The sequence below is a fragment of the Ovis canadensis genome, chromosome 16 (assembly GCF_042477335.2).
Source record: "Ovis canadensis isolate MfBH-ARS-UI-01 breed Bighorn chromosome 16, ARS-UI_OviCan_v2, whole genome shotgun sequence".
Taxonomy (NCBI): Eukaryota; Metazoa; Chordata; class Mammalia; order Artiodactyla; family Bovidae; genus Ovis; species Ovis canadensis.
Window position 1 is genome coordinate 74,506,156 of NC_091260.1, and position 26,660 is coordinate 74,532,815.

General features: G+C 41.7%; 1 protein-coding gene across 1 annotated transcript in view; it reads left to right on the forward strand.

Annotated features, from left to right (window-relative positions):
• Positions 1-858: 858 nt before the first annotated feature.
• CTNND2 (catenin delta 2) overlaps positions 859-26,660 on the forward strand; it is a 1,126,037-nt gene continuing 1,100,235 nt past the window's right edge. The window contains exon 1 of the mRNA XM_069556073.1: positions 859-964. Within this exon, the coding sequence (XP_069412174.1) occupies positions 928-964 (37 nt within the window). The 5' untranslated portion in view covers positions 859-927. The remainder of the gene's footprint in view (positions 965-26,660) is intronic.

Genomic DNA, 26,660 nt, shown 5'->3' on the forward strand with positions numbered 1-26,660 from the left:
CCTGCCCTTTGTTTTGCACGCTGACATCTGCCACACAATAAACTGTCAGCATGTTGCACGTACATGAAGGAACCGGCCCTTTGAGCCTCGGTCTAACCCGGGGTTCCAGGCCTTCCTCCGGTCCCTTCCAGCTTTCGCCGGGTTCGCGAGCATCCACCCTTCTGAGGGCCGGGGTGTGCGTTCCCAAGGATGCTCGGCCCTCTCCCAACCCGCAGCCTCCTCCCCTCTCCCCCGCTGCTGCCGCGAAAACCAGGAGAAGTGGAATAAGCACGGCGAAGCGCGGCGCTCCGGCGGCGGCACTGGGCATGCTCGGCACCCGGGGCAGGTCCGGGCGGCGGGGCGGACGCTGCCTCACGAGCCGGGCGCCCGAGCCGGCCGCCGAGGCATAGGTGGAGGCTGAGGCTGCCGCGCGCCGCGGGAGGAGCCTCGCCCTCGGCGGCGGCGGCGGCGGCGGCGGCGGCGCAGGTGGCGCGGGGCGCAGCACGGGAGCGCTCGGCGCCGGGCGCCGCGGCGGCCCCAGGCTCGCGCCCGCGGCGGCAACCGGCCGAGCGGAGCGGCGGGCGCGGCGGCGGCTGCGGCTCTCCCGGCCCGGCCGGCGGCGCCCGGAGCCCGCAGCAGCCCGCAGCAGCCCGCGGGAGCCCGCAGGAGCCCGGAGCCCGCGGAGCCCGCGGAGCCGGGCAGGGGGCGCTGCGCGCGCTGCGCTCGGAGGGGCCGCCGGGCCGGGCGCCGCGCACTCGCGTCGGGGAGCCGCCTCTCCCCCGCGGCGCTCGCCCCTGCTCCCCGCCGGCATCACTTGTCCCGCGGCCGCGCTCAGACAACAAAAGCGGAAGATGCTGCAGTTGGGCAAGGTCAGGACCTTGCCCTGAAGCCGGGCGGCGGCACGCACGCCTCTCCCCGGACTGAGGAGCTGTCGCTGGCGGCGGGTGCATGTTCTCGAAGAGGCAATCCGGCGCCGCGCCGTTCGGTGAGTTGCCTTGGCCGGGCGGCTGGGGCCAGGCGCATCCCGCTCGGCGTCGTGCTCCTCCTCGCCGCCGGTGGGGGTTGCTCCTCGGCGGCTCCTGGCCGGGGGAGGACCGCGATCGCGCCGGGTCCCCTCGCTCGGAAGACGGCGAGCCTGGAGCTGGGGGCCGGGGTTAGTGCCTTTCTCGGAGCTGTTACCGAGTGGCTTACTGCGTGCTCCCCTCCCCGCCACCCATCTCCCCTGGAGGAGGCGAATATAGGGCAACACCAACAATACTGCGCCCCGCCACCCTCCCGAACCTACCCGTGGCATTCATGACGTCCCTAATATACTGGAGAAGACGGGTGGGGGTGGGGAGGAGTCCCCTCCAGCCTTGCCCTTATGTTCAATGTCATTACGATGTTTGGCTAGAACAAAATGGAAATACTTAGTCATATGCTTGCATGGCTGTTTCTCCCGTCTCCCGCTGCTTGCCAGACCCAGAGCCCCTTGGGTCTATATTTAGCTGTTTCAGGGGCAGCGTTTTCAGCTCGATTCCCAGGTTTCGGGGGCTTCTGCGTCCTGACAATAGATAGCGACGCTCCGGGAAGCGCCGCCTGAAACCCAGGTTCGGAACGCTGTGCATGTGGGTGGGAGGCTGCGAGGCGATATTTGGGTGATCGGTAATTAATGGCCGAAAGCACAGCTGCTTTTCTTGTTCGCCGACCTTCCTCTCATTCTGGTGTGTAATGTATTTCCATCGATGGCTGCTTAGCGGGTTCCAGCCACTACGTTCAGAATTAAGTCGCTAGAGGTGGTGCAGCCTCCCTGGTCTGTGTGGTAGGAAAACAGTCTAAGAGGTTTTGGGGTGTGTGTGTGTGTGGTTCCCACCAGGAACAGTTACTTCTGAAAATGCCTGAAGTTGTGTTTTCCCTCCAAATGTTGGGGATAGGGAAGAGCGTGGGGGAAAAGAGGGGCACGTTGTTATTCCATGGTGGGTCACCCCTCCTCCCAAACTGATCTGGTTCGCTTTGGCTCTGAAAGGTGTTTTTAACATTCATGCCTGATGTTACCAAGAGGATACGTTGGTTTAGAGAAGCGTTGCCTCCTAACCATGGTATCAGGCCTGACCTGTATCTGTTTTCACTTTTGGGAACTAGGTGTCGAATATTTGAGATGCTTGCAATTTTCTGCAACGGCTTAAATAGGGAGGTGCTCAAACTACCTAAGAGTTATCTCATTGTGCACCCTTCCATCAGCAGCTTTAAACTACCATCAGCTACTTAGGGTAGTTTAGTTCATCTCTTCGCTGTTAGTACTTCACCTGCAGGACTAAGAGGCTTTAGAGCTGCGCCACTTTTAAAATCCCATGGAAAAAGTGGTGGATATGACTCATATCGAATTACAGGAGTGCACCTGTGTCTGGTTTGGGGAGCTGGCTCTATGAGAAGTATGACAGATAGGGGCAGGCATTCTGTAATATGGACTCGATGCTCTAAAGCACGGCGAAATCTCTTTGCCACATGCAGGATCCATTTTTTAATGTTTTGGGGAGAGCATTCAGTGGCATTCCCACTGGTCTGGAGATTTCATGATCTCAGGCTATGAATGAAAATGATTGCATTTGGGGTTAGATGCTGATATTTAGGAGACCTGTGATTATACAGCCAACATATCTCAGCATCACAGAAAGACTAGCAAGATCTTTGTGGCTCTAGTTAATGGACGATTGTGAATTTTTTTTTTTTAACCAATATTGCTTTAGTTTCACCTTATTCACATTCAGAAAAGTTTCCAAGAGCACTTCAAGCACACTCTTGAGCTTGTTGCATTGTTTTCATATCAAATTTCTTGCAAAAAGAAGCAGTCGGTGAAGTATACATTCATGTCTCTCCTTTCACTTTCCATTTGAATCTCGTGTTTCAGCTTTAAACATGCTTCCTAAAGGACTAGTAGAGATTACTCTGTGCCTCCATGTGTTCACAGAGAGCAGCTTATGGGTGTGGGTAAAACTGCAAGTATTGGATTCATGTCTTATGTTATATTGTGGGTTGCAAATGATAGTACTTGATTGAATGGAAATTGTAGGGAGTACAGGAGGTCACTGCTCTAATAAAATTGTCATAGCCTCGTGGAAAGGAGTTATTTAATTTGGTGTATGTTTGTGTCGTTGTAGAGCCTAATCATTAGAGATGTCACTAATATTTTCATTGTTTGAAATAATAGTCACACACTGTCAAATTACAGTATCTCCAGCAACTTCATGTCTTTCACAATTAGAATACAAGCCAATTTCTTTTTCTGTCACTGAAATAATGCATCAGAGAGAAAAATGGAATTCTGATGATATTAGTTGATTAGTTGATTATAATTTTGTTAAATCACTTCTCAGGATAGTATCACATGATGGCCTTTACAATTAAAAATGAAGTTATAGTATTCCCAAATATAACATTACTTTTGGCATACAAGTGAATACTAAGTATTTTTCCTGACAATGTTGTAGAACTTGACAGTGTCTGTTGTGCATTTGCAAAGTTCTCTTTTATATGGCATGCATTTATGTGAAATTGTTGAAGAATTTTCCAGAGTATTTTCATCAGGTTGTCTTCATGTAAGAAAATACTAAAGTTACATTTAAAGTAATTTATTATAATTTGTTGCTCCATAAAGTGAGGTATGGTTTGTCTGGTTCACTATATCTGGTTGTAACAACTTAGTTGAACTAAAACAGGAACTGTTGCCATTTTGAGCTGCCAAAAGTGTTTTTTTTTTTTCTTTTTTCTTTCTCTGTTGATTTACCCTAGAAGATATGCGTACCCACTTATAGTTGTTTCTCTGTGTTACCTTTATTTTATTTAGTGGGGGATTGGGGCTAGGATTTTAAATAGACACTTAAAAGTATTTATTTTTATGAAGATTCTTAGTTTTATTAATAAAAGATGACATATAGTTGAGAGTACCTAACGTAAATACCTATAGTTCAGAAGACGAGCAGGTCTTTTTAAATCTAGTACTTCCATCCAAGGTGTAGTACAATGGGTCTTTGCTGGCTGAAACACACCTTCAAGACAAATTCTTCAGCTGATATCCATGATGGTTTTTGTGACAAACTCTTCAGTTGGTGTCCGTGATGGTTTTCATGGCCCATATTGCAAATGTATTCTTAGGACTATGGTACTTTGATAGCTTTATGATAAGGAACACTTGGATATGAATGAAAAGTTAATTTGAGTGAGAATAGTTCCTTATACTTGTTGCTGGCTTCAAGTTTATTATATGTTAAATCAATAGCTTTTATATTAATATAAAATCTTAAACATATCATACATAAAAGAATTTCTATCACATCCTGTGTCAGTCTAGCATACTGATTAATAAACTGCTTGGTTGACTTTAATGAACCCAATTATATTTGTAAATAGTACCTCCAGCCCAGGAAATTCACAGAAATAAAACATCATACTATGCTTTTAGACCATGAAAAATGTTAAGACTCATAACAAAAACATATAGTTTTGACACCTCCAGTTGTTTATCTTTTGATCACATAGCAGCTGAGTGTAATTTCAAGCTCTGTATCATAGTTAATTAATTTGTAGGAAGTCTTAGCTCTATTAGGATATTGAAGTTATACTCTGTATCAATTAATTTTTGGTAAATTGCAAATAATGACTAAATAAGTGAAAAAATGCTCCCTAGAAGCTTTGCATCTTAGGTAAGTATTCACATGTGTCCCTTGGTAAATTCCTTAATAGTTATCTGTGAAATGTATTACATATATTGGAACTTATTATTCCATTACTTATCTCAGATCAGAAATATATTTCTAGAAAAGAGGTTGCATTTTGCCCTATAACAGATATACATAGTTCATATTTTAATATGTTTATGTATGATATTAGAATTATTTCTCATAGTATAATGCTGTTTTGGATTCTGCTTTGAATAGGTGCAAAGGTGAGAGAGAGCACTGGTTTTGGAGGGATCCCAGCTATGTCTCTTATTAAGCTGTATGTCCTTGGCCATTTATGTGATTCTCAATTTTTAGCTCAGTTTTTCAAATGTAAAATGGCTCCTATACGTAAGTTTCAGTTCAGTTCAGTTCAGTCGCTCAGTCGTGTCCAACTCTTTGTGACACCATGAATTGCAGCACTCCAGGCCTCCCTGTCCATCACCAACTCCTGGAGCTCACCCAAACTCATGTGCATCAAGTTGGTGATGCCATCCACCCATCTCATCCTCTGTTGTTCCCTTCTCCTCTGCCCCAATCCCTCCCAGCATCAGGGTCTTTTCCAATGAGTCAACTCTTTACATGAGGTGGCCAAAGTATTGGAGATTCAGCTTCAGCATCAGTCCTTCCAATGAACACCCAGGACTGAACTCCTTTAGGATGGACTGGTTGGATCTCCTTGCAGTCCAAGGGACTCTCAAGAGTCTTCTCCAAAACCACAGTTCAAAAGCATCAATTCTTTGCCATTCAGCTTTCTTTATAGTCCAACTCTCACATCCATACATGACTATTGGAAAAACCATAGCCTTGACTAGATGGACCTTTGTTGGCAAAATAATATCTCTGCTTTTGAATATGCCATCTAGGTTGGTCATAACTTTCCTTCCAAGGAGTACATGTCTTTTAATTTCATGGCTGCAATCACCATCTGCAGTAATTTTGGAGCCTAGAAAAATAAAATCTGACACTGTTTCCACTGTTTCCCGATCTATTTGCCATGAAGTGATGGGATCAGGTGCCATGATCTTACTTTTCTGAATGGTGAGATTTAAACCAACTTTTTCACTCTCCTCTTTCACTTTCATCAAGAGGCTCTTTAGTTCCTCTTCACTTTCTGCCATAAGGGTGATGTCATCTGCGTATCTGAGGTTATTGATATTTCTCCTGGCAATCTTGATTCCAGCTTGTGCTTCTTCCAGCCCAGCGTTTCTCATGATGTACTCTGCATATAAGTTAAATAAGCAGGGTGACAATATACAGCCTTGACACACTCCTTTTCCTATTTGGAACCAGTCTGTTGTTCCATGTCCAGCTGTAGCTGTTGCTTCCTGACCTGCATATAGGTTTCTCAAGAGGCAGGTCAGGTGGTCTGGTATTCCCATCTCTTTCAGAATTTTCCACAGTTTATTGTGATCCACACAGTCAAAGGCTTTAGCATAGTCAATAAAGCAGAAATACATACTACATTAAATAACTAAACATGCAAAATAACTGAGTCATGAGAATGAAATGTCCAGCATGGGGAATATAATTAGTAATGATATATAATATCTTTGTATGTTTTAATTTAAAAGGAGTAAAATAAGACAAGAAATCTCAAAGAGCCAGTCTCAGAGTGAAATAAGTGTGTAAGTGGCTTATAATTAATAATATTTGTATAAATATAAAAGATAGGTACCTCCATATTAAGATGAGTACTTAAATATTATGTATTTATAACACATAGCACATTCATATAATTTTATATAATTATCATATAGTATTATGTACATTTATTATGTAATAATACATTTATATATTAAGTGTGATATAAAAGCCACTACCCTCTCTAACAAAAACTGTTAGATATGTTCTTTCTCTACTACTTTTGTATTATTGCTTTATTATGTAGATTTGCATTTAAAATATAATTTTTCTACTCTACAATCTGCCAGTCCTTTACATATTAAAATGTATAATAGTTACGCAAATAGAGAAGCGAGTTATATCCCCTAGCACCATTACTTAAAAAGACTGCAATCTTAATTTAATTTAAAAAGATTCTTAGTCAAAAATTGCAAAATTTTCACACCCTGTTAATATTATTCTAGTCACCTGTTTAAAACCAAATATTCTACAAAGATTAACATTGTAACAGGAATATTATAGACAGTTTAATAAGTGTCATTTTCTGTGAGGTCAAATATTAAGCAGCTGCTCTGTTTAGAACCACAGAGCGTAAATCCCATCATATCATTGTGACAAGGAAAAAGGAAACTTAAATGGCTAAATTTGTTACACAAAGAAAAGACCCACCCCACCTCCAATTATAGTCATGTTCTTGGGGGGAAAAGTCTGTGTCCATTGGTACCTTTTTGATGATAAATGGACATTTTGCCTTGTCCTTCCACTCTTGGTTGCTTCAGTGAAGTGTTGAACTCCTGTGGGTTTGATTCTGTCCAGCTCCTGTGAGGTAGAACAGATACCTTCCACATAATCCTTATGATAATAACACTTGGGTGAATCTTAGAATTTGTTACAGAATGTGACCCGTGTAATAAGAGACTAATTCATCTTCAATCAGAGAAACATTTTGACAAAAAATGTAGGTGTTTATGTTCAAGTTTATGTATTGTTGTGGGAATTGCCAATTATAAGTTATCAGAGTAAAATTCATGTTATCATAAAAGACCTTTCTGGTTTTTGGATCAAAGTAAGTGGGTAAGCCAATTATGTTTGGTTAAGTTACTCTAAGAATCAAAGTTTCTATGAGTTTTGAATGATATGGAATGTATTAAAATGGGATATTTAGTTTATAGCATTAGATGGTGGGGAACAGTTAATTCTATCATTGAAATTAATTATTACATTTATCCTTCACAGGTGAGGACTGGAGATTTTTCATTAATAACACTTTTTGCTTAGTAGATGTTGCTTTCACAACTGTCATTACACTTGATCCAATCTATATGTATTAAGAAGAATGCATTTTGTACACGTGTTCTAAATCTTTTGGTTTAGAAGCATCTCAATAATCTTATAATGCTTATTGTAATCTTCTCTCCCTTAAATATGCAACAACATAAATCACAGAAAGGTATGCATTTACATCAGATGATAAAATGTGCAGAAATGTTAATTGGTGGTATCTCTCAGTCCAGTTCAGTTCAGTCGTTCAGTCATGTCTGACTCTTTGTGACTCCATGAATTGCAGCACGCCAGGCCTCCCTGTCCATCACCATCTCCCGGAGTTCACTCAGACTCACTTCCATTGAGTCCGTGATGCCATCCAGCCATCTCATCCTTGGTCGCCCCCTTCTCCTCCTGCTCCCAATCCCTCCCAGCATCAGAGTCTTTTCCAATGAGTCAACTCTTCACATGAGGTGGCCAAAGTACTGGAGCTTCAGCTTTAGCATCATTCCTTCCAAAGAAATCCCAGGGTTGATCTCCTTCAGAATGGACTGGTTGGATCTCCTTGAAGTCCAAGGGACTGTCAAGAGTCTTCTCTAACACCACAGTTCAAAAGCATCAATTCTTCAGCACTCAGCCTTCTTCACAGTCCAACTCTCATATCCATACATCTCTAAGGAACCCCAAAAATATCAGCCCTCCTCTGCAACCCTCTCTGATCCTGAAAAAAGTTGGGATGTGGGAAGGAAAAAGGGATAAAGGTGTGGCCACCCTGGAGGGAAATATCCATTTTGATTAGTTATAGCTTGCTGTGATGCTGAATAACAGCCCAGGAATTTGGCTTTCTCTCCTCCCTTCCACAGGGACAGAGGTGGCTTTAAGTTCTAGAGACCACCCCTTGCTCTCTGCAGGTAGGAAGTTCTCCAGAGGAAGAAAAGAAGCAGCTAGCCAGCCATTTCCTTTATTCTTCAGAGACAGAGAAAGCCAAGGGCCAGAGAGAAACTGGAAATGTTACATTAATTAGATTCCCTTCACCTGGAAGGAAATATCACAAATACGGAAATCGTATTCCCTTTATTGACATGGTTTATAAAGAATTCTAGTTGTAGAATTCTTGGAGTAGTGTCTTTAACGATATTTTGCTTGGTGGTTGAGTTCTTTAAGTATTTGATGAGGAATTACCAGGGGAATGTCCAATACCCTGGCTTATTTATAGAAAGTATGGTTGGTGAAATTCAGCTGATTTATGTATTGCCAACTTAAAAATAGCTCACTTCTTCCCTACTCCCCATGCTAGACTTGGACTGTCAGTAATTGGATGGTCTTGTAAGTGAGGCGAATTGGGCATAGAAAGGACAGTGTCAAAATCTGACTTCCCAAAGGGTATACAAATGATAACCCAAGCTTGCTATTACTCACAGCATTTTCTACCTCAGTGTAGATAATTAGAGTTTGATTATTGTTTCATGTTTTAACTTTGAATAAGAGCAATAATGGACACTGTCAAGAAAGAAGAAAAAATTAAATTTCCAAATAGACAGGATGTTTGATTTGACTCCAAGCATGACTACTCAAACTAAAAAAAAAAAAAAAAGAAAGAAAAAGAAAGCTCACTTCTTAAAATATATTTTATTCTTCTCTCTCAAATGTTTTATTTGGACTTTCAAACATTAGAGTAACATAGCGGTCATTACCTTCAGTAACACAGAATAATTTAATTTCCAGGAAGAGCAATTTCTTTGGCAGCAAACCAAGTCTTCCAAATATAAAAGAGCTGAAATTCAGCCTCTTGTTTCTAACACATTCCTCGCTGGTGGCTGAAATGGTGATTTTGGAGTCACTGTATGAGGAGGTGGAGGAGTCCTCCTGAAAGGCACACAGGTGAGATCAGTATCATGGAGACAGTCTCAGAGATGGTAGGAATCATGTCGCATTTACCCAGGATATGGAAGGTGGTGCAGGAAGACCGGGAGTTGTAGTGTGTGGATCAGACTGTTCAACTTGAGTTGAGTTGGAAAAGAATATACAGTAAGTCTCTTACATGCAAATGTGTTCCATCCTGAGAGCATGTTCCTAAGTTCAACAGTTAGGCTAGGTACCCAAATAACAGTCAGCTGTATATTGATAGTTGTTACTTAGTTGCTAAGTCATGCATGACTCTCTTGCCACCCCATGGACTGTAGCTCGCCAGGCTTCTCTGTCCATGGGATTTCCCAGGCAAGAATATTGGAGTGCTTTGCCATTTCCTTTTCCAGGGGATCTTCCCAATCCAGGGATTGAGCCCATGTATCCTGGGTCAGCAGGCAGATTCTTTAACACTGAGCCATCAGGGAAGGCCCTATTGCTAATCTGTACTGTAATAGGTTTGTAATATTTTCTACAAAAATAGTATGTACATAGAAAAGTAAAGAAAACATTTTAAATCTTACAGTACCTTGAAAAGTATAGTAATACCATGCAATATTACTTTGCTAACAAAGGTCCATATAGTCAAAGTTACGGTTTTTCCAGTAGTCATGTATGGATTGAAGAGTTAGACCATAAAGAAGGCTGAGCCCTGGATAATTGATGCTTTTGAGCTGTGGTGTGGGAGAAGACTCTTGAGAGTCCCTTGGACTACAAGGAGATTAAGCCAGTTAATCCTAAAGGAAATTAATCCTGAATATTCATTGGAAGGACTGATGCTGAAGCTGAAGCTCACTGCTTTGGCCACCTGATGAGAGGAGCTAACTCATTAGAAAAGACGTTGACGCTGGTAAACACTAAAGGTAGGAGGATATGGGACAACAGAGGATGAGATGGTTAGATGGCATCACTGACTCATTGGACATGGGTCTGAGCAAGTTCCTAGAGATGGTGAAGGACAGGGGAGCGTGGTTCGCTGCAGTCCATGGGGTTGCAAAGAGACGGACATGACTGAGCAACTGAACAACAACAATAGTACGACAGTTGGCATATAGGGGCTAGCATGCACACTTGCATCTTTGAAAGTCTGCAACTTTAAAATTTGTATGTAGGGGACTTATTATAATGTTAAACACATAGTAGATGTATAGGCATGCAATGGCACCTTTATCCAAAAGAATATTATGTAGCTATGAGTTGTCTTTTCAGAGAAGAGTTGATTATATGGGCAATATTCATGGTGCTGAAGGTTAAGAAGAAAATCAAGGCAAAAAATTGTATACATACTCACATAGCCATACAAACACAAGAACGTAGTATTTATGGCAGAGTTTCAAGTGCTTCGTTTTTTATATATTATCTCTCCTCCAAATATAGCTTGGTAATATAATACATCACTACACAGAAAAAAAAAATTGCACCCTTAAATTTTTGCAATTAATATTATCTATTGGCTTTGGGATAAGTTTCATTACTTAGCTGAATAGCTTAATAGTTGTATCTCAACAAGACTAATTCTTCACTCTCCTTTTCCATTTTTTAGTGAGTGAATAAGTTACCACTGAGTGTCATAGTTGATGGAGGAGGGAAACAGTGATTTCTGTGTCTTCAGGTTGTTGTATGGGCAAATTAAGAGTTGCTGCTGCTGCTAAGTCGCTTCAGTCATGTCCGACTCTGTGCGACCCTATAGATGGCAACCCACCAGGCTCCCCTGTCCCTGGGATTCTCCAGGCAAGAACACTGGAGTGGGTTGCCATTTCCTTCTCCAATGCATGAAAGTGAAAAGTGAAAGAGAAGTTGCTCAGTTGTGTCCGATTCTTAGCAACCCCATGGACTGCAGCCTACAAGGCTCCTCTGTCCATGGGATTTTCCAGGCAAGAGTACTGGAGTGGGGTGCCATCGCCTTCTCCAAGTAAGAGTATGGACTTAAAATTAAGAGTATGGACTTAAGTCCATCAAGAGTATGGATTTAAAATGCATAGCAGAGAACCTAATATATTAGTGAACCTCATTTAAAGTTAACAGGGTTCATCATTCATAGAGTGTATATTGTGTGTATTCTAATCAGTCCCACGCCTAGATTTTCCCTGCTTTTAACTTTGAGAGATGTATTGAACGTTAATAATCTTAGCAAGTTGTCTTCTTGAGAACTCTGCAGCACACTGGTGAAATATTTTTCTCTTTTCAAATAATGCTTTGTTATTATTTTCTGTTTTTTTTTTTTTAAAAGGCATGCTCATTAAAATTTGGAAAATAAAGGATTGATTTAAAGAAGCTAAAGTTCATTCATGATATCAAGCCACCAAAATGAGTGTATTTTTAGCAGAAATGCTAACCCATCTACATTTTGAAATTTAGAAGATTTCTCATATTCTTTTTTGTTACCTTTTAACATATGAGACAGTGTTTCTCGTATTTTTAGTGTCTGTTTTCCATACCTTTATATAACATCAGTGTGTTAAATAACTTGCCGGTTTTGGAGGGTGATGGCGCTTTCATTTTAGGGTGGTATATATGGTGCTATAATTAAAGCAACATAGTTCTCATCAGGTCATTTTATCTAGATTACTTTCCTAGAACTGGATGTTTTCAGGGTTGTTGATGCATTTTATCACATTGTCTTCCAGAAACATTCTGTAATTTATATTTCTTCAGGCAAGGCAGGAATGTGTCAATTTCCCCAATAACACTGGATATTAGAATTTTAAAAAAACCTTTTACTAACAATTTCCAGTTAAACAAAGGAAGTATCATGTTTTCCTGTGGTTTAACTTGCTTCTTGTTGAATTTCAGGCTAAAGTTAAGTATCATATACATTTATGACACACCCCTAATTCTTTGACGAATTATCTTTCTGTATCTTCTGCACGTTTCTCAGTTGTTCTGTCTTGTTCCTGATTTGTATTACCTGTCATAGTAATAATATTATGCTTCGCTATGTTTTTTCAGTTTTCCCCTCACTTTTTGAACTGTTATTTTTAAAGCATAATTCAATATATCCCCGTTTCTTAGAAAGAATTCTTTACGGAAATATTCTGTTCTCTGCTTCTTTGTGTCTCAGTAGTAAAGAGGCCAGTGGAGCACATGGAGGGAAAAGCATAATAGTTGTATCTCAACAAGATGGAGTTCTTAGCTCAACTTTTCCACTTTCTAGTGAATGGGTAAGTTACCACTGAGTGTGATGGTTGATGGAGGGGAAATAGTAATTCCTGTGTCTTCAGGTTGTTGTGTAGGCGAATTAAGAGTAGGGATTTAAAATACATAGCAGAGAACCTCATATATTACTGGACTTCCATTACTTTAGTAATTTAGTAATCTTATGCTTACGTATACATATATCTATATGTATCATATATACAGTACACGTAATCATATAGCAAGGGCCCCCAATCCCCAGGCCACCAAGCAGTACTGATCCATGGCATGTTAGGAACCAGGCCGCACAGCTGGGGGTGAGCGATGGGCAAGCGAGTGACGCTTCATCTGTACATACAGCTGCTCCCATCACTTGCATTACCGCTTGAGCTCCAGATCCTATCCAGTCAGTGGAGGCCTTAGATTCTCATAGGAGTGCAAACCCTGTTGTGAATTCCACACGCAAGGGATCTTGGCTATGAGATCTTTATGAGGAACATCCTGAAACCAAACCCCCTTGCTGCTGCTGCTGCTGCTAAGTCGCTTCAGTCGTGTCCGACTCTGTGCGACCAAATAGACGGCAGCCTACCAGGCTCCCCTGTCCCTGGGATTCTCCAGGCAAGAACACTGGAGTGGGTTGCCATTTCCTTCTCCAATGTGTGAAAGTGAAAAGTGAAAGGGAAGTCGCTTAGTCTTCTCCAACTCTTAGCGACCCCATGGACTGCAGCCTACAAGGCTCCTCTGTCCATGGGATTTTCCAGGCAAGAGTACTGGAGTGGGGTGCCATTGCCTTCTCCTTACCCCTAAGAAAAGTTGTCTTCCACAAAACCAGTCCCTGCTGCCTACAAGTTTGGGGGCCGCTGTCATATAGGATCATGCTTCTCCCCACGCCCACTCCGTGTTGGTAATCAGTCCCTTTTTATAACTGATTCTAAAATCCTAGGACAATAGTTGGCACGTGGTAAACGCTCTGCTAATCATAGTGAACTGTATGCACACTTTTGTTCCCATCATCTAAAATGATCTGTACACTAAGATTTCTTTGCTTTTAGTTTGTTTGGGGTACTCAGAGCTGTGGTGCTCTAGAGGGGACACTGGATTAGCGTTCTGAGTTTTGGCATCCAAGTCATGCTTGGTACTAGCTTTCTATTGTGACCTTGCGCATCTGTGCCTATTTTGTCTTTTTTTCATTGGGATCAAAATCCACAGGGTTTTTGTGAATGTGGGATGATAATTCATAAGAAAATGCTTTGGGAGGCTGAATCATAACAAGCATGTAAGTGTAAAATATATTCCCTGGAACTTTCGATGTGCTTCAAAAATGGGATGATCTTTTTTTTTTAATATTCATGAATTGAAATCAGAAGATTTTCTTGTGTTTTCAGACTAAGTCTCTGACCTCCATCACTAATAGTGTTATAAAATGCCCAATTCTCTGATGGTTGTAAAGACATATTTCGTGCCACTGGGTCTCACCTAGAGGAAGAGTTCTCCTTTATTTGTCAGTGGAAGTAATTCCTGTTCTTTCTTTGTAGCACTTCAGAAATTATACGTTATACCAAATTGGCTCAAAAAATTTTTTCCCTCTATTTGTTTTTCTCTTTTTTTGCACAGATATTTGCTGCTTAAAAGGGAAACAGAATGAAGCCCTATTGTTCCTCAGCGATTGAAGTCTGTAGAAATGTCCCCAGAATATTATTTTCTCTCCTGGTGGGCTGCCGAGTCTGGCGCCTGGAAGGCTTTATCAGAACAGTTTTAGAAGTGTGAACCATAGCTGGCTTCCATTTTTTTGAGCACATTTCCTTAAATACTTGGAACAAAATTTCACAGAATTCTTATCACTGTAAATGTAGCCTGCCAATAGGAAGAAATCATGTGTAAGTTACAGCAAAAAAAAAAAAAAAAAATCTTTAGTTTGTTCCCTATTCTTATATGACTTTTGAAGGAAGGGGACTTAATATGTGTCACTGAGAACGTTTCTTAGTGAGTAGCAAAGTTTTAGGTACACAAGAGGAGATGCTAATTATGGTTTGGCTTGCTGCTTTTAGCAGTTTCAGGTATGATCCTTTTTTTTCCCCCTCATAAATCTAAAGTCTTTCTGCAGCTGAGAGAAGACTGTGTGATTAATTGTATGTGTGTGCTAAGTCACTTCAGTCATGTCCGACTCTTTATGATCCGATGGACTGTAACCTGCCAGGCTTCTCTTGTCCATGGGATTCTCCAGGCAAGAATACTGGACTGGGTTGCCATTTCTTTCTCTAGAGGATCTTCCTGATCCAGGAATTGAACCTGTGTCTCTTAAGTCTCTTGCATTGGCAGGCAGGTTCTTTACCACTAGCACCATCTGGGATACCCTGATAAATTGTATAGTGATTATGTATTTCCTGTTCCAGCAGTTGAGACAAATTATGAGGTGCTTTTTACTTATACACGTGAACCCTAGAAAGAAGCAGAGTGTGAGAGGATGGACCAAGAGAGTGACTGGGGGAAACTGACACTTGGTAACATCTCATCTCCTTGTACACATGCAGACTGTGGACACACAAGACAGTATGTCCTGGAGAGCTCTGATACATGGGGTGGGAATTTGCTAATATCTGTGAAGTAGTATGGGCATTTTAAGTGAGAAGGAGCAGGCAGCTTAAACTGCCTTTGGCAACATAGCTTTTTTTTTTTTTTAATGGGCTGGTCAGTTGTTCTCTGATTAAACCATTCAGTCAACAAACTGGACTGAATATGAGTTTTGAAGGAGTAATAAGTTATAAATGAGTGAGTGAAGTCGCTCAGTTGTGTTTGACTCTTTGCAACCCCATGGACTGTAGCCCACCAGGCTCCTCCATCCATGGAATTTTCTAGGCAAGAGTACTGGAGTGGGTTGCCAGGGGATCTTCCCGACCCAGGGATCGAACCCGGGTCTCTCACATTGCTGGCAGATGCTTTACCATCTGAGCTACCAGGGAATCCCAAGTTATAAATAGTGGCAGGCAACATGCAACTTCAAGAGTCAAGTGATGGGCCCCCTCCAGTAGCTTGGTCTTTCCTGGTGGCTCAGTGGTAAAGAATCCGCCGGCAGTGCAGAAGATGCAGGAGACACGGGTTCGATCCCTGGGTTGGAAAGGTCCCCTGGAGGAGGGCATGGCAACCCACTGCAGTGTTCTTGCCTGGAGAATCCCATGGGCAGAGGAGCCTGGAGGGCTAACAGTCCATAGCATTGCAAGGAGTCAGACACGACTGAAGCGACTGAGCACGCATGCATTCCAGCAGTTCAGGCATTTTCTCTAGTTGCAGAGCAGCTACTTCTGTCCTTTTCAAACCTGGATTTCAAACTCAGATGGCAGTGCTGCTGGGCTTCCATCACACATCTGAAATCTTCCCCTTCCTTCCTCCCACATGCCAGTTCTCCTTGTTGTTCAGTCACTCAGTCGTGTCTGACGCTTTGCTGCAGTCCTCATGGCTCCTCTGTCCATGGGATTTCCCAGGCAAGAATACGAGAGTGGGTTGCCATTTCCTCCTCCAGGGGATCTTCCCAACCCAAGGGTTGAACCCACATCTCCTGCTTGGCAGGTGGGTTCTTGTTTGTTTGTTTGTTTGTTTAACCAGTGAGCCACCTGGGAAGCCCTGCCAGAATGCACTAATTTCTACTAGGACTCAAGATCTTTCAGTGCTAACCATAAATACTTTATATTTACACAGTGTCATAATAAGAGTTTATGTGTCTCCCTGGTAGCCTGACAAATAATGTGTTTTATAATAGTAGTCATGCCTACAGAATGGGAGGTGACACAGACCTACAAGGGGGAGAACTGGAGGACAGCCTGATAAAGTGCTATCTTGAGTGGAACAGGATGTGGGAGGAAATAGAAGCAGAGTGATTCCTTTAAGTTTTATGGCATGTTAGTCATTACAGTTGCTTTTCTGTATTTCATCTTTTGAAAGGGAGGATAAAAATTTCGGGAGTGACATAACAAGATTTTTGAATTAATAGTTGATTTTGTCATTTTCACTTAGGCTTGGAAGCTCTTCAGGTGATTTTTTTTTTAATCTGTATTTAAATTTACATGCTGTTACCTGCAGTTAGTTATCATTTTAGTTATTTGAGGTGTGGCAGGTTGAGGGTTTGGTGGCTGGATGAGTTTTTTTTTAACTCTGATACAAAGAAGATGCTCTTAAACTCAGAGCTAGTTTCGCAGTTTCTGTCCCTGTCTTAATGTGATGTTTACCTAGCTGTGTTTGGTGCCTCTTGTCTTGTCTTCTTACTTTTTAGAATAAGTTGCTTTGCGGACTGTCAGGGAGAATTCTGTTTCTTATTTGTTGGACCTAATATGTAGATGACTGTTACCTGCAAGTTTGCTGCTAATGTATCTTTTTAAAAATTTTATTTTATTATTGGAGTATAATTGCTTTAAGGTGTTGTGTTGGTTTCTGCTGTACAACAAAGTGACTCTGCTGTAAGCTGCATATATTCCATTTCCCTTGAGCCTCCCTCCCACCTCTGCCCATCCCACCCTCTAGGCCATCGCAGGGTACAGAGCTGAGTTCCGTGTTCTATGCAGCAGCCTCCCACTAACTGTCTGAGTTACACATGGTGGTATAAATATGTCAGTGCCACACTCCCAACTCATCCCACCCCCCTTCTCACCCTGTGCCTTATGTCCATTCTCTGCATCTGCACCCTATTCCTGCCCCACATATATATTCATCTGTGCCGTTTTTCTAGATGCCATATATGTGTTAGTATATAATATTTGATTTTCCCTTTCTGACTTACTTAACTCTGTATGACATCCTCTAGGTCCATCCACATCACTGCCAATGACCCAATTTCATTCCTTTTCGTGGCTGAGTAATATTCCACTATCTATATCTATATCTATATCTATATCTATATGCACCCCACATCCTCTGCTCATTCATCTGTTGATGTACATTTAGGCTGCTTTTCAATGTCGTGGCTTTTGTAAAAAGTGCTGCAATAAACACTGAGGTACATAGGCCCTTTTTAAGATAGTTATCTTTGGGTATTACTGAACTTTGGGTATTACTGAACTTTGGGTATTACTACTGGTGGCGCAGATGGTAAACCATCTGCCTACAAAGCAGGAGACCTGGGTTCCATCCTTGGGTTGGGAAGAGCCCCTGGAGAAGGAAATGGCAACCCACTCCAAAGTTCTTGCCTGGAAAATCCCACGGACCCAGGAGCCTGGTGGGCTTCAGCCACGGAGAGTCAGACATGACTGAGTAACTTCACGTTGGGTATTTGGCAAAGGGTCAGGCTGTTTCTACATTAATTTCAATGAATGAGAAGGACAGACCAGGCAAGTGGGTCATGCCAGTATGTCCCTGTGGTACTGAATACTGTGCAACGATAACTGCATGTGGAAAAGTTCGCCATCACATGAAGAAGCTAAGCTACGCATGCACATAAAGCTAAAAATGCAGGTGTAGAGTGAGATTTCAGGTGTTGGAATGTGCAGATGTGTGATGTTATAGAGAATGTCATGATGTCAGAGGAACTTGTGAAGCTGTTTGCAGATCAGCAGGAGAAGATGGTAGAACATTGATCTGTCGACTCCTTTGCAGCACTGAGTAGATAATTGAGTACCTTGCTAAATGGCATAACTTTTACCCCGTTCAAAAGCGAGACCACACATATCCCCTCAGTCGCAGAAGGCAGGGAACACATGTGCAATGGCATGTCTGTCCTGAGAGTGTAGTCTGACCCTGAAAGGACTTCACTAAATGAAAGCGTTGTATGAGACTGTCTTAGCCTGCTCAGGCCGCTGCTACAAAATACCACAGACGAGGTGTCTGATTGCTAAAACAACAGACATGTATTTATCATAGTCTGGAGCCTGAGAAGTTCACAGTCCAGGTGCAGCTGACTCAGTTCCTGGTGAGGACTCTGTTCTTGACTTGCAGACAGCTGCCTTCCTTCTGTGTCTTCATATGGTCCTCCCTTGGTGCAAGCGTGTCTCTTTCTTCACTTCTTATAAGGCCACTAATTCCCTCACAAGGACCCCATCCTCCTGACCTCATCTGACCCTAGTTAATTTTCAAAGGCCCCGTCTCTAAATAACTTCACATTAGGGGTTAGGGTGTCAACATATGCATTTTGGGAGGGTACAAACATCCCATCCATAATAGAAGCCACAGGGCAAAAGCAGCAAGGCTTCAGTGTTGAGGACAGATTTGGGGTGTTTGGTATTGAGTTAGTCCCTCAATAAATGAGAATTACTGGCTGATAATGTGAGTCATTCTTTAAGGTATTTTTAATTATTCTTCTGTAACCTTTAAATGTTTTACTTTGGTTTAGAAAATATATAAAATGTGACATGTCGAATAATATGCTGGATAGACTACTTAGAGACACATTTCTGTATACCAAAGCTCTTCTTATATGTATTTTTCAAAACTGCATGGATGCTTCTTATCTTGATTGAACCTCTCACTTCTTATCATGATAATCCAAGACCACTAGAATTTTGGTAGCAAGCCTTTAGATAGCCACCCTGCCTTTCCTCTGCTTCTGGGCAGCTCGTAATCCCCACCACAGCCTGAGGATTCCCTTAAATTCACTCATATCTTGCATTTGCTTATAACCCAAGAAGTGACAAACAGAAAACCATCCAGTGTCTTCCTGTCTTATCTCACCTCCCTCCCTCTCCCCTTTGTTTGTGAGGCTGTAGGACTTTGGCCATCTTTCTGCCTCTCCTGATCATTTTGCTCAAGCAAATCCGCCCCCCCCCCTCAATTTCTCTCCTAACAACTACCCTGTTTGATCTTCTTCACAACATGTATGAGAACCAGAAATCATCTGATCTATTTATCGGTATGCAAGTTTACTTTTATGTCTAATCCCATTAGAATGGAAGCTCCGTGAAGGTTGGTCTGATGTGGTACAAATAGGAACTTACAAGCATTAATGCATGCCTGACTTCTAAGTTGATGTCTTATGTAGGAAAAACATTTTAATATATAATAATTATTACATCACAGATATATGTTGAAAGAGGATGATAAGACAAAAGACAGCTAATCTATTTCTGAATGGAGATCAGAGGTCAATATGATGATTAGTTAGTAAGAGCATCTGTATTTCCACGTGCAGATCTAATGTAATGCATTTGCCTGACAAGTCTGCTGTTATGTGAGTTCCTGGCATTCTCAAGATTGTTTTTTAAAGGGAGGTGGTCTTCCCTGGTAGCTCAGATGGTAAAGAATCCACCTGAAATACAGGAAACCTGGGTTCAAGTCTGTGGGTCAGGAAGATCCCCTGGAGAAGGCAATGGCAATCCACTCCAGTATTCTTGCCTGGAGAATACCTGGTCAGAGGATACTGGTGGGCTACAGTCCATGGGGTCACAAAAGAGCTGGGCATGACTGACCAACTAACACTAACTAACTTATCTCATAGTAAATGGAATACAAAGATGTCAGGAATTTTGCTGCAGGAGGATATGAAACTTACTTTTAGAACAAAAAAATAGAGTTTATGTTTTCATGGAACAAAAGCCATCATCTCAAAATAGGGAAATGTTGATTTAAAGGAGAGCTTCCAGGATATTCTTTGATCCAGACATGATCAAGTATAGCACATAATGGCAAGGTTGGGAATAAATACTATATAAAATTATCAGATGTAGATTTGTTTTAGAGCAAACTCTGAGAGAGAGTGTGGAACAGAGGGGCCTGGTAGGCTATAGTCCATGAGATCATAGTCAGACAGGAGTTCAGTCCATGAGATCACAAAGAGTCAGATAGGAGTTAGCCAACTGAACAACAGCAACAGCAAGATTTATTTTCTTAAGGTAAACTTATATTGCATTTTACATTGTAATTAAATTGAGGATACCATCTATGATTTGGAATATTGTCAACCAAAAGAAAAATAAAGCATTTTTGTTGTTGTTGTTATTCTTTAGTGGTTGTGTCTTCCTCTTTTGCAGCCTCATGGACTGTAGCCTATCAGACTCTTCTGTTCATGGGATTTCCCAGGCAAGAGTACTGGAGTGGGTTTAAAGTACTGTAAAATTGTTTGCATGTCATTCTTGGCAAAAGACCTTGAATATATATGTTGGAAATTTTGATTTATTTTATAAAGAAAAAATATTAATGTGTTGCTGCTGCTGCTGCTAAGTCGCTTCAGTCATGTCTGACTCTGTGTGACCCCATAGAAGGCAGCCCAACAGGCTCCTCTGGCCCTGGGATTCTCCAGGCAAGAATACTGGAGTGGGTTGCCATTTCCGTCTCCAATCATGAAAGTGAAAAGTGAAAGTGAAGTCGATCAGTCGTGTCCGACTCTTAGCGACCCCATGGACTGCAGCCTACCAGGCTCCTCCGTCCATGGGATTTTCCAGGCGAGAGCGTTGGAGTGGGTTGCCATAGCCTTCTCCAATTAATGTGTTAGGTATATGCATTTTTTTAAAAATGCTGCATAAAATATCACAAACCATTTTATGTGTCTCGAGGAGTGGTATTTTAGTAATTTCATATTTACTTTTATGTCATTTCATTGAGGAGGTTATCTCAGAGTTATTATTAATGAAGAAGCATTTGCTTCTATAAACTTTCCTAGAGTTTAGACTCTGCTATCTCAAAATCTCTTCTTTATTTAAATTAACTGTTGTTATTGCTGTTTAGTCACTAAGTCTTGTCCGATTCTTTTGAGACCGCCATGGACTGTAACCTGCCAGGCTCCTCTGTCCATGGGATTGTCCAGTATTATTTTCCAATAATACTGGAGTGGTTGCCATTTCCTTCTCCAGGGGTCTGTTGAACCCAGGGATCAAACTCAAGTCTTCTGCCTTGCATGCATATTCTTTACCACTGAGCCACCTGGGAAACCCTTAAATTAACTATGCCATTAGTCAAATTATGACTCTGAAATGTAACACCTGCACAGAGAAAATGCTTGACACTATAGAACAAGTGTACTCAGGTGGGGGAAGTTCCTCTTACATAACAGGAGTGTTTTAAGGCAGTTCCTTTTGATGTTTAAATTGTTGCTACCCACTCAAGCAATAATTTGGGTTATATTGTTTCTCTCTTGGAGCCTTGTATTGGCTACATATTTCTGAATCTTTAGCTTCTGAATCTGTCTGTAAATCATGTCTTAAAATCACTGACACAGTTTAGTCTTGGAGAACATTTCAGGGTTTTATAATTGAAAATGTGTCATCTGTGTGCATGCTCAGATGCCAGTCACCTCAAGAGCTGGGTGCAAGGCTGTCTGGCCCCTTCTCACACTGCTAACAGTCCTGTTGACACCGAACATGCTGTCTAAGAATTTCCACGTTTGGCATTGAGTCTTACACAAAGAGGAAAATGGGTTTTTCAGCAGATTGTTTACCAGGGGTGCTACATAACTTGAAAAGGTATTTATTTAAGAGTCCTTTGGGGAATTTAAAAAATACAGATCTAGGCCTCCATAGCTAGATTGTTGAGAGCATAAGATAGGACCACATGAATTTGTTGATGTGCAGCTGTATTTGGGTGGCTCTAATGGTAAAGACTATGGTTTTTCCAGGGGTCATGTATGGATGTGAGAGTTGGACTGTGAAGAAAGCTGAGCGCCGAAGAATTGATGCTTTTGGACTGTGGTGTTGGAGAAGACTCTTGGGAGTCCCTTGGACTGCAAGGAGATTCAACCAGTCCATTCTAAAGGAGACCAGTCCTGGCTGTTCTTTGGAAGGACTTATGCTAAAGCTGAAACTCCAATACTTTGGCCACCTCATGCGAAGAGTGGACTCATTGGAAAAGACTCTGATGCTGGAAGGGATTGGGGGAAGGAGGAGAAGGGGACGACAGAGGATGAGATGGCTGGATGGCATCACTGACTCGATGGACAAAAGTTTGGGTGAACTCTGGGAGTTGGTGATGGACAGGGAGGCCTGGCGTGCTGCAATTCATGGCGTCACAAAGAGTCAGACACGAGTGACTGAACTGAACTGAACAGTAAAGAACCCGCCTGCAGAGCAGGAGACATGGGTTCAATCCCTGAGTCAGGAAGATGCCATGGAGAAGGAAATGGCAACCCACTCCACTATTTTTATCTGGGAAATCCCATGGACAGAGGAGCCTCATGAGCTACAGTCCATGGGGTCACAAATGAGCCTGACACAACTTAGCAACTAAAAAAACCGTATCTGACCTATGAAAATGGCCTTTTAAACCTTATCATTAATCTTATTCATTGAAGAGCTAATTAGTAATTGCAAAACAATATACTGTTTTCCCCTTCAAATTCACAATTGGGTGAATTAATGACAAGAGGTTCAAATTCTCTTGTGTTTTAAAGTACTAAGGGAGATATGCCAGCTCTTAGGTCATGGAGGGGGGTGGAACCATTGATTGGCTTAAGGTGGGCCAGGCTAGAAGGAATTAGCCTAAGTCCCTGAGAATCTTAAAGAACTGTCAGCTGGCATGTTTGGCCCTGGAGACTGAGCTGTATGCTGCCACTGTTTGCATAAAGACAGCTACTCTGCTTATCCTCATCAGTGATTCTGTCTCTCCAGGTTTTTCAGCCTTGCTATTCTGTAAGGTTATGCCTTTGGTCTTTAAGCTACATAGGATGTGTTTAATGGGCACATAAAAGTCCCCTTCTAATATTTACATGAGACTTTTCTGAGTTTCAATGCCTTCTTGTTTTTGCACTTTCAGATGTCATATAATCATTCTGTATCATGTTCAAATCCTTATTAGAATACCATTCATTTATATAATTAAAGATCCTGAGTTGAAGCTCTTGTCCGAGTGTTCAGGCTACATGTATTGGTAATGCTCAGGCATTAACATATAATTTAACTCCCGAGAATCTGAGTGAGCAGATCATAAAAGTCATCAATTAAAAAAGTCTAGTTTGTACCCTTGATATATGTTGAAAACAGCAGTTGATTTTCGTGGCTTCCTCCCAGAAACCTCTAGCCCCAGTCTAACTATGGCAAAAATATCTGCCAAATCTCAAATGAGGGTCATTCTACAAAATATCTGATTCAGACCATTCAAGGTCATCTGAGAAACTCGGAACTAAGAGGAACTCTGAGAGATTTGAACTAAATGTAGCTTATTATCCTGTATGCTGAAATAGTAAAAGGATTTTAGGGGAAAATTAAAGTTGAGAAAGTTTAGACTTTAGTTAATAAATATGTATCAGTACTAGTTCTTCAGTTAATTGTAACAAGTGTATCAAACTAATGTATAAGATGTTTGGAATGAGGGAAATTTGGTGTGGCGTACATGGGAATTCTCTGCACTATCTTTGTAATTTTTCTGGAAACCTAAGACTATCTTAAAAGTTTAAAAGTTATTTATCTTTTAATTCTGATTTTTAACACTATTTTTAAGATGCTGCTCAAAGTTTTTAAAGATCTCAGTAGAGGAGAGATTTTCTTTGATTTTAATAAATGCTTGGACTGTGTCCTGATATTTTAACACCATTATTGAAATTGCTTTCTTAATTATCAAATAATAAATCATTTCTTGGATTTATGGTTAAGATGATGGGGAAATAATTTCTCAAATTTACAAACAAAACAATACAAAAGAAGCCTTTTTTTGTTGTTTGTTTAGAGATGGCTGACAATTATATGAAAACTCAAAATCTTTAAAATTTCTCACTTAATATATTTAGTTTAGTGTGTGTCTTTTATAGACACAAAGAACACTGATATCATTTCATGCCTCACTGCTGCTGCTGCTGCCAAGTCGCTTCAGTTGCGTCCGACTCTGTGCGATCCCATAGATGGCAGCCCACTCAGCTCCCCCATCCCTGGGACTCTCCAGGCAAGAATACTGGAGTGGGTTGCCATTTCCTTCTCCAATGCATGAAGGTGAAAAGTGAAAGTGAAGTCGCTCGGTTGTGTCTGACTCTTTGCAACACCATGGACTGCAGCCTGCCAGCTTCCTCCATCCATGGGATTTTCCAGGCAAGAGTACTGGAGTGGGGTGCCATTGCCTTCTCCATCATGCCTCACTAGTACCCCTCTTAACACAACCTATGAAATTCCCAGGGTATATCTATGGTTAGCATTGCTACACTTAGCAAATGAAAAAGCACCAAATTAAATTTGAATTGCACAACAGTAGCATTTTGTTGTTGTTGTTGTTCAGTATAAATACATCTTAAATATTGCATGGGTCACACTGATACTAAAAAAAAGAAAAAAAAAATCTTTGGTTTTTTGAAATTCATCCAGACCTACCCACATAGATCTTGTGGACACAGTAAGGACCTGCAGTTTTCTGACTTTAACACTAGTAATAATAAAACTTGCTGAGCCTTTATTGTGTGTTGTACACTGTCACAAAGGAATCCTTGGTGGCTCAGTTGTAAAGAATCCACCTGCCATGCAGGGGATGGAAGTTCAATTCCTGGGTCAGGTAGATCCCCCTTGGAGAAGGAAAAGGCAACCCACTCCAGGGTTCTTGCCTGGGAAATCCAATACAGAGGAGGCTGGTGGGCTACAGTCCATGAGATCGCAAGAGCCTGACACGACTTAGCAACTAAACCAGCACCGTCACAGACTGTCACACCTTACCTGTGGTAGAAGGCCTTCTTGGTTTACTAATTGTTCATCATCATTATCTTACAGGCTTCTTTCTTGTGCTAATAAAAGTCTTTTAGTCTTAACCTCAACCCAAAGTGAACTGCTAAAGAATTTTTGTTTTCTGTTTACTATGGAGCATTCATGTAGTAGGGTTAGGGTGTATTTCAGTCATCCAGGAAAGAATCTGTTGTAATTCTCTGGGCACTTCATAGAAATGAACGTAAGTATTTAAAAATATGTATGACTGAGGAAGTTGTGTATCCTTTAGGATAAGCTTTATTATGCTGCTTTAACAAAGACTCTCCAGATGTCAGCTGCTTCAGTATCATCAGTTCAGTTCAATTGCTCAGTCGTGTCCGACTCTTTGTGACCCTATGAACCGCAGTACGCCAGGCCTCCCTGTCCATCACCAACTCCCGGAGTACACCCAAACTCATGTCCATTGAGCCGATGATGCTATCCAACCATCTCACCCTCTGTCGTCCCCTTCTCCTCCTGCCTTCAGTCTTTCCCATCATCAAGGTCTTTTCAAATGAGTCAGCTCTTCTCATCAGGTGGCCAAAGTATTGGAGTTTCAGCTTCAACATCAGTCCCTCCAATGAACACCCAGGACTGATCTCCTTTAGGATGGACTGGTTGGATCTTCTTGCAGTCCAATGGACTCTCAAGAGTCTTCTCCAACACCACAGTTCAAAAGCATCAATTCTTCGGCTCTCAGCCTTCTTTATAGTCCAACTCTCACATCCGTACATGACCATTGGAAAACCATAGCCTTGACCAGATGGACCTTTGTTGGCAAAGTAATGTCTCTGCTTTTGAATGTGCTGTCTAGGTTGGTTATAACTTTTCTTCCAAGGAGTAAGTGTCTTTTAATTCCATGGCTTCAATCACCATCTGCAGTGATTTTGGAGCCCCTAAAAATAAAGTCAGCCACTGTTTCCCCATCTATTTGCCATGAAGTGATGGGACCGGATGCCATGATCTTCATTTCTGGATGTTGAGCTGTAAGCCAACTTTTTCATTCTCTTTCACTTTCATCAAGAGGCTTTTTAGTTCTTCCTCACTTTCTGCCATAAGGGTGGTGTCATCTGCATATCTGAGGTTATTGATATTTCTCCTGGCAATCTTGATTCCAGCTTGGGCTTCCTCCAGCCCAGTGTTTCTCATGAGGTACTCTGCATATAAGTTAAATAAGCAGGGTGACAATATACTGCCTTGATGTATCCCTTTTCCTATTTGGAATCAGTCTGTTGTTCCATGTCCAGTTCTAACTGTTGCTTCCTGACCTGCATATAGGTTTCTCAAGAGGCAGGTCAGGTGGTCTGGTATTCCCATTTCTTTCAGAATTTTCCACAGTTTATTGTGATCCACACAGTCAAAGGCTTTGGCATAGTCAATAAAGCAGAAATGGATGTCTTTCTGGAACTCTCTTACTTTTTCCATGATCCAGCGGATGTTGGCAATTTGATCTGTGGTTAGAAGAGTAAAAGTTGGTTCATCCACAGCATGGGTT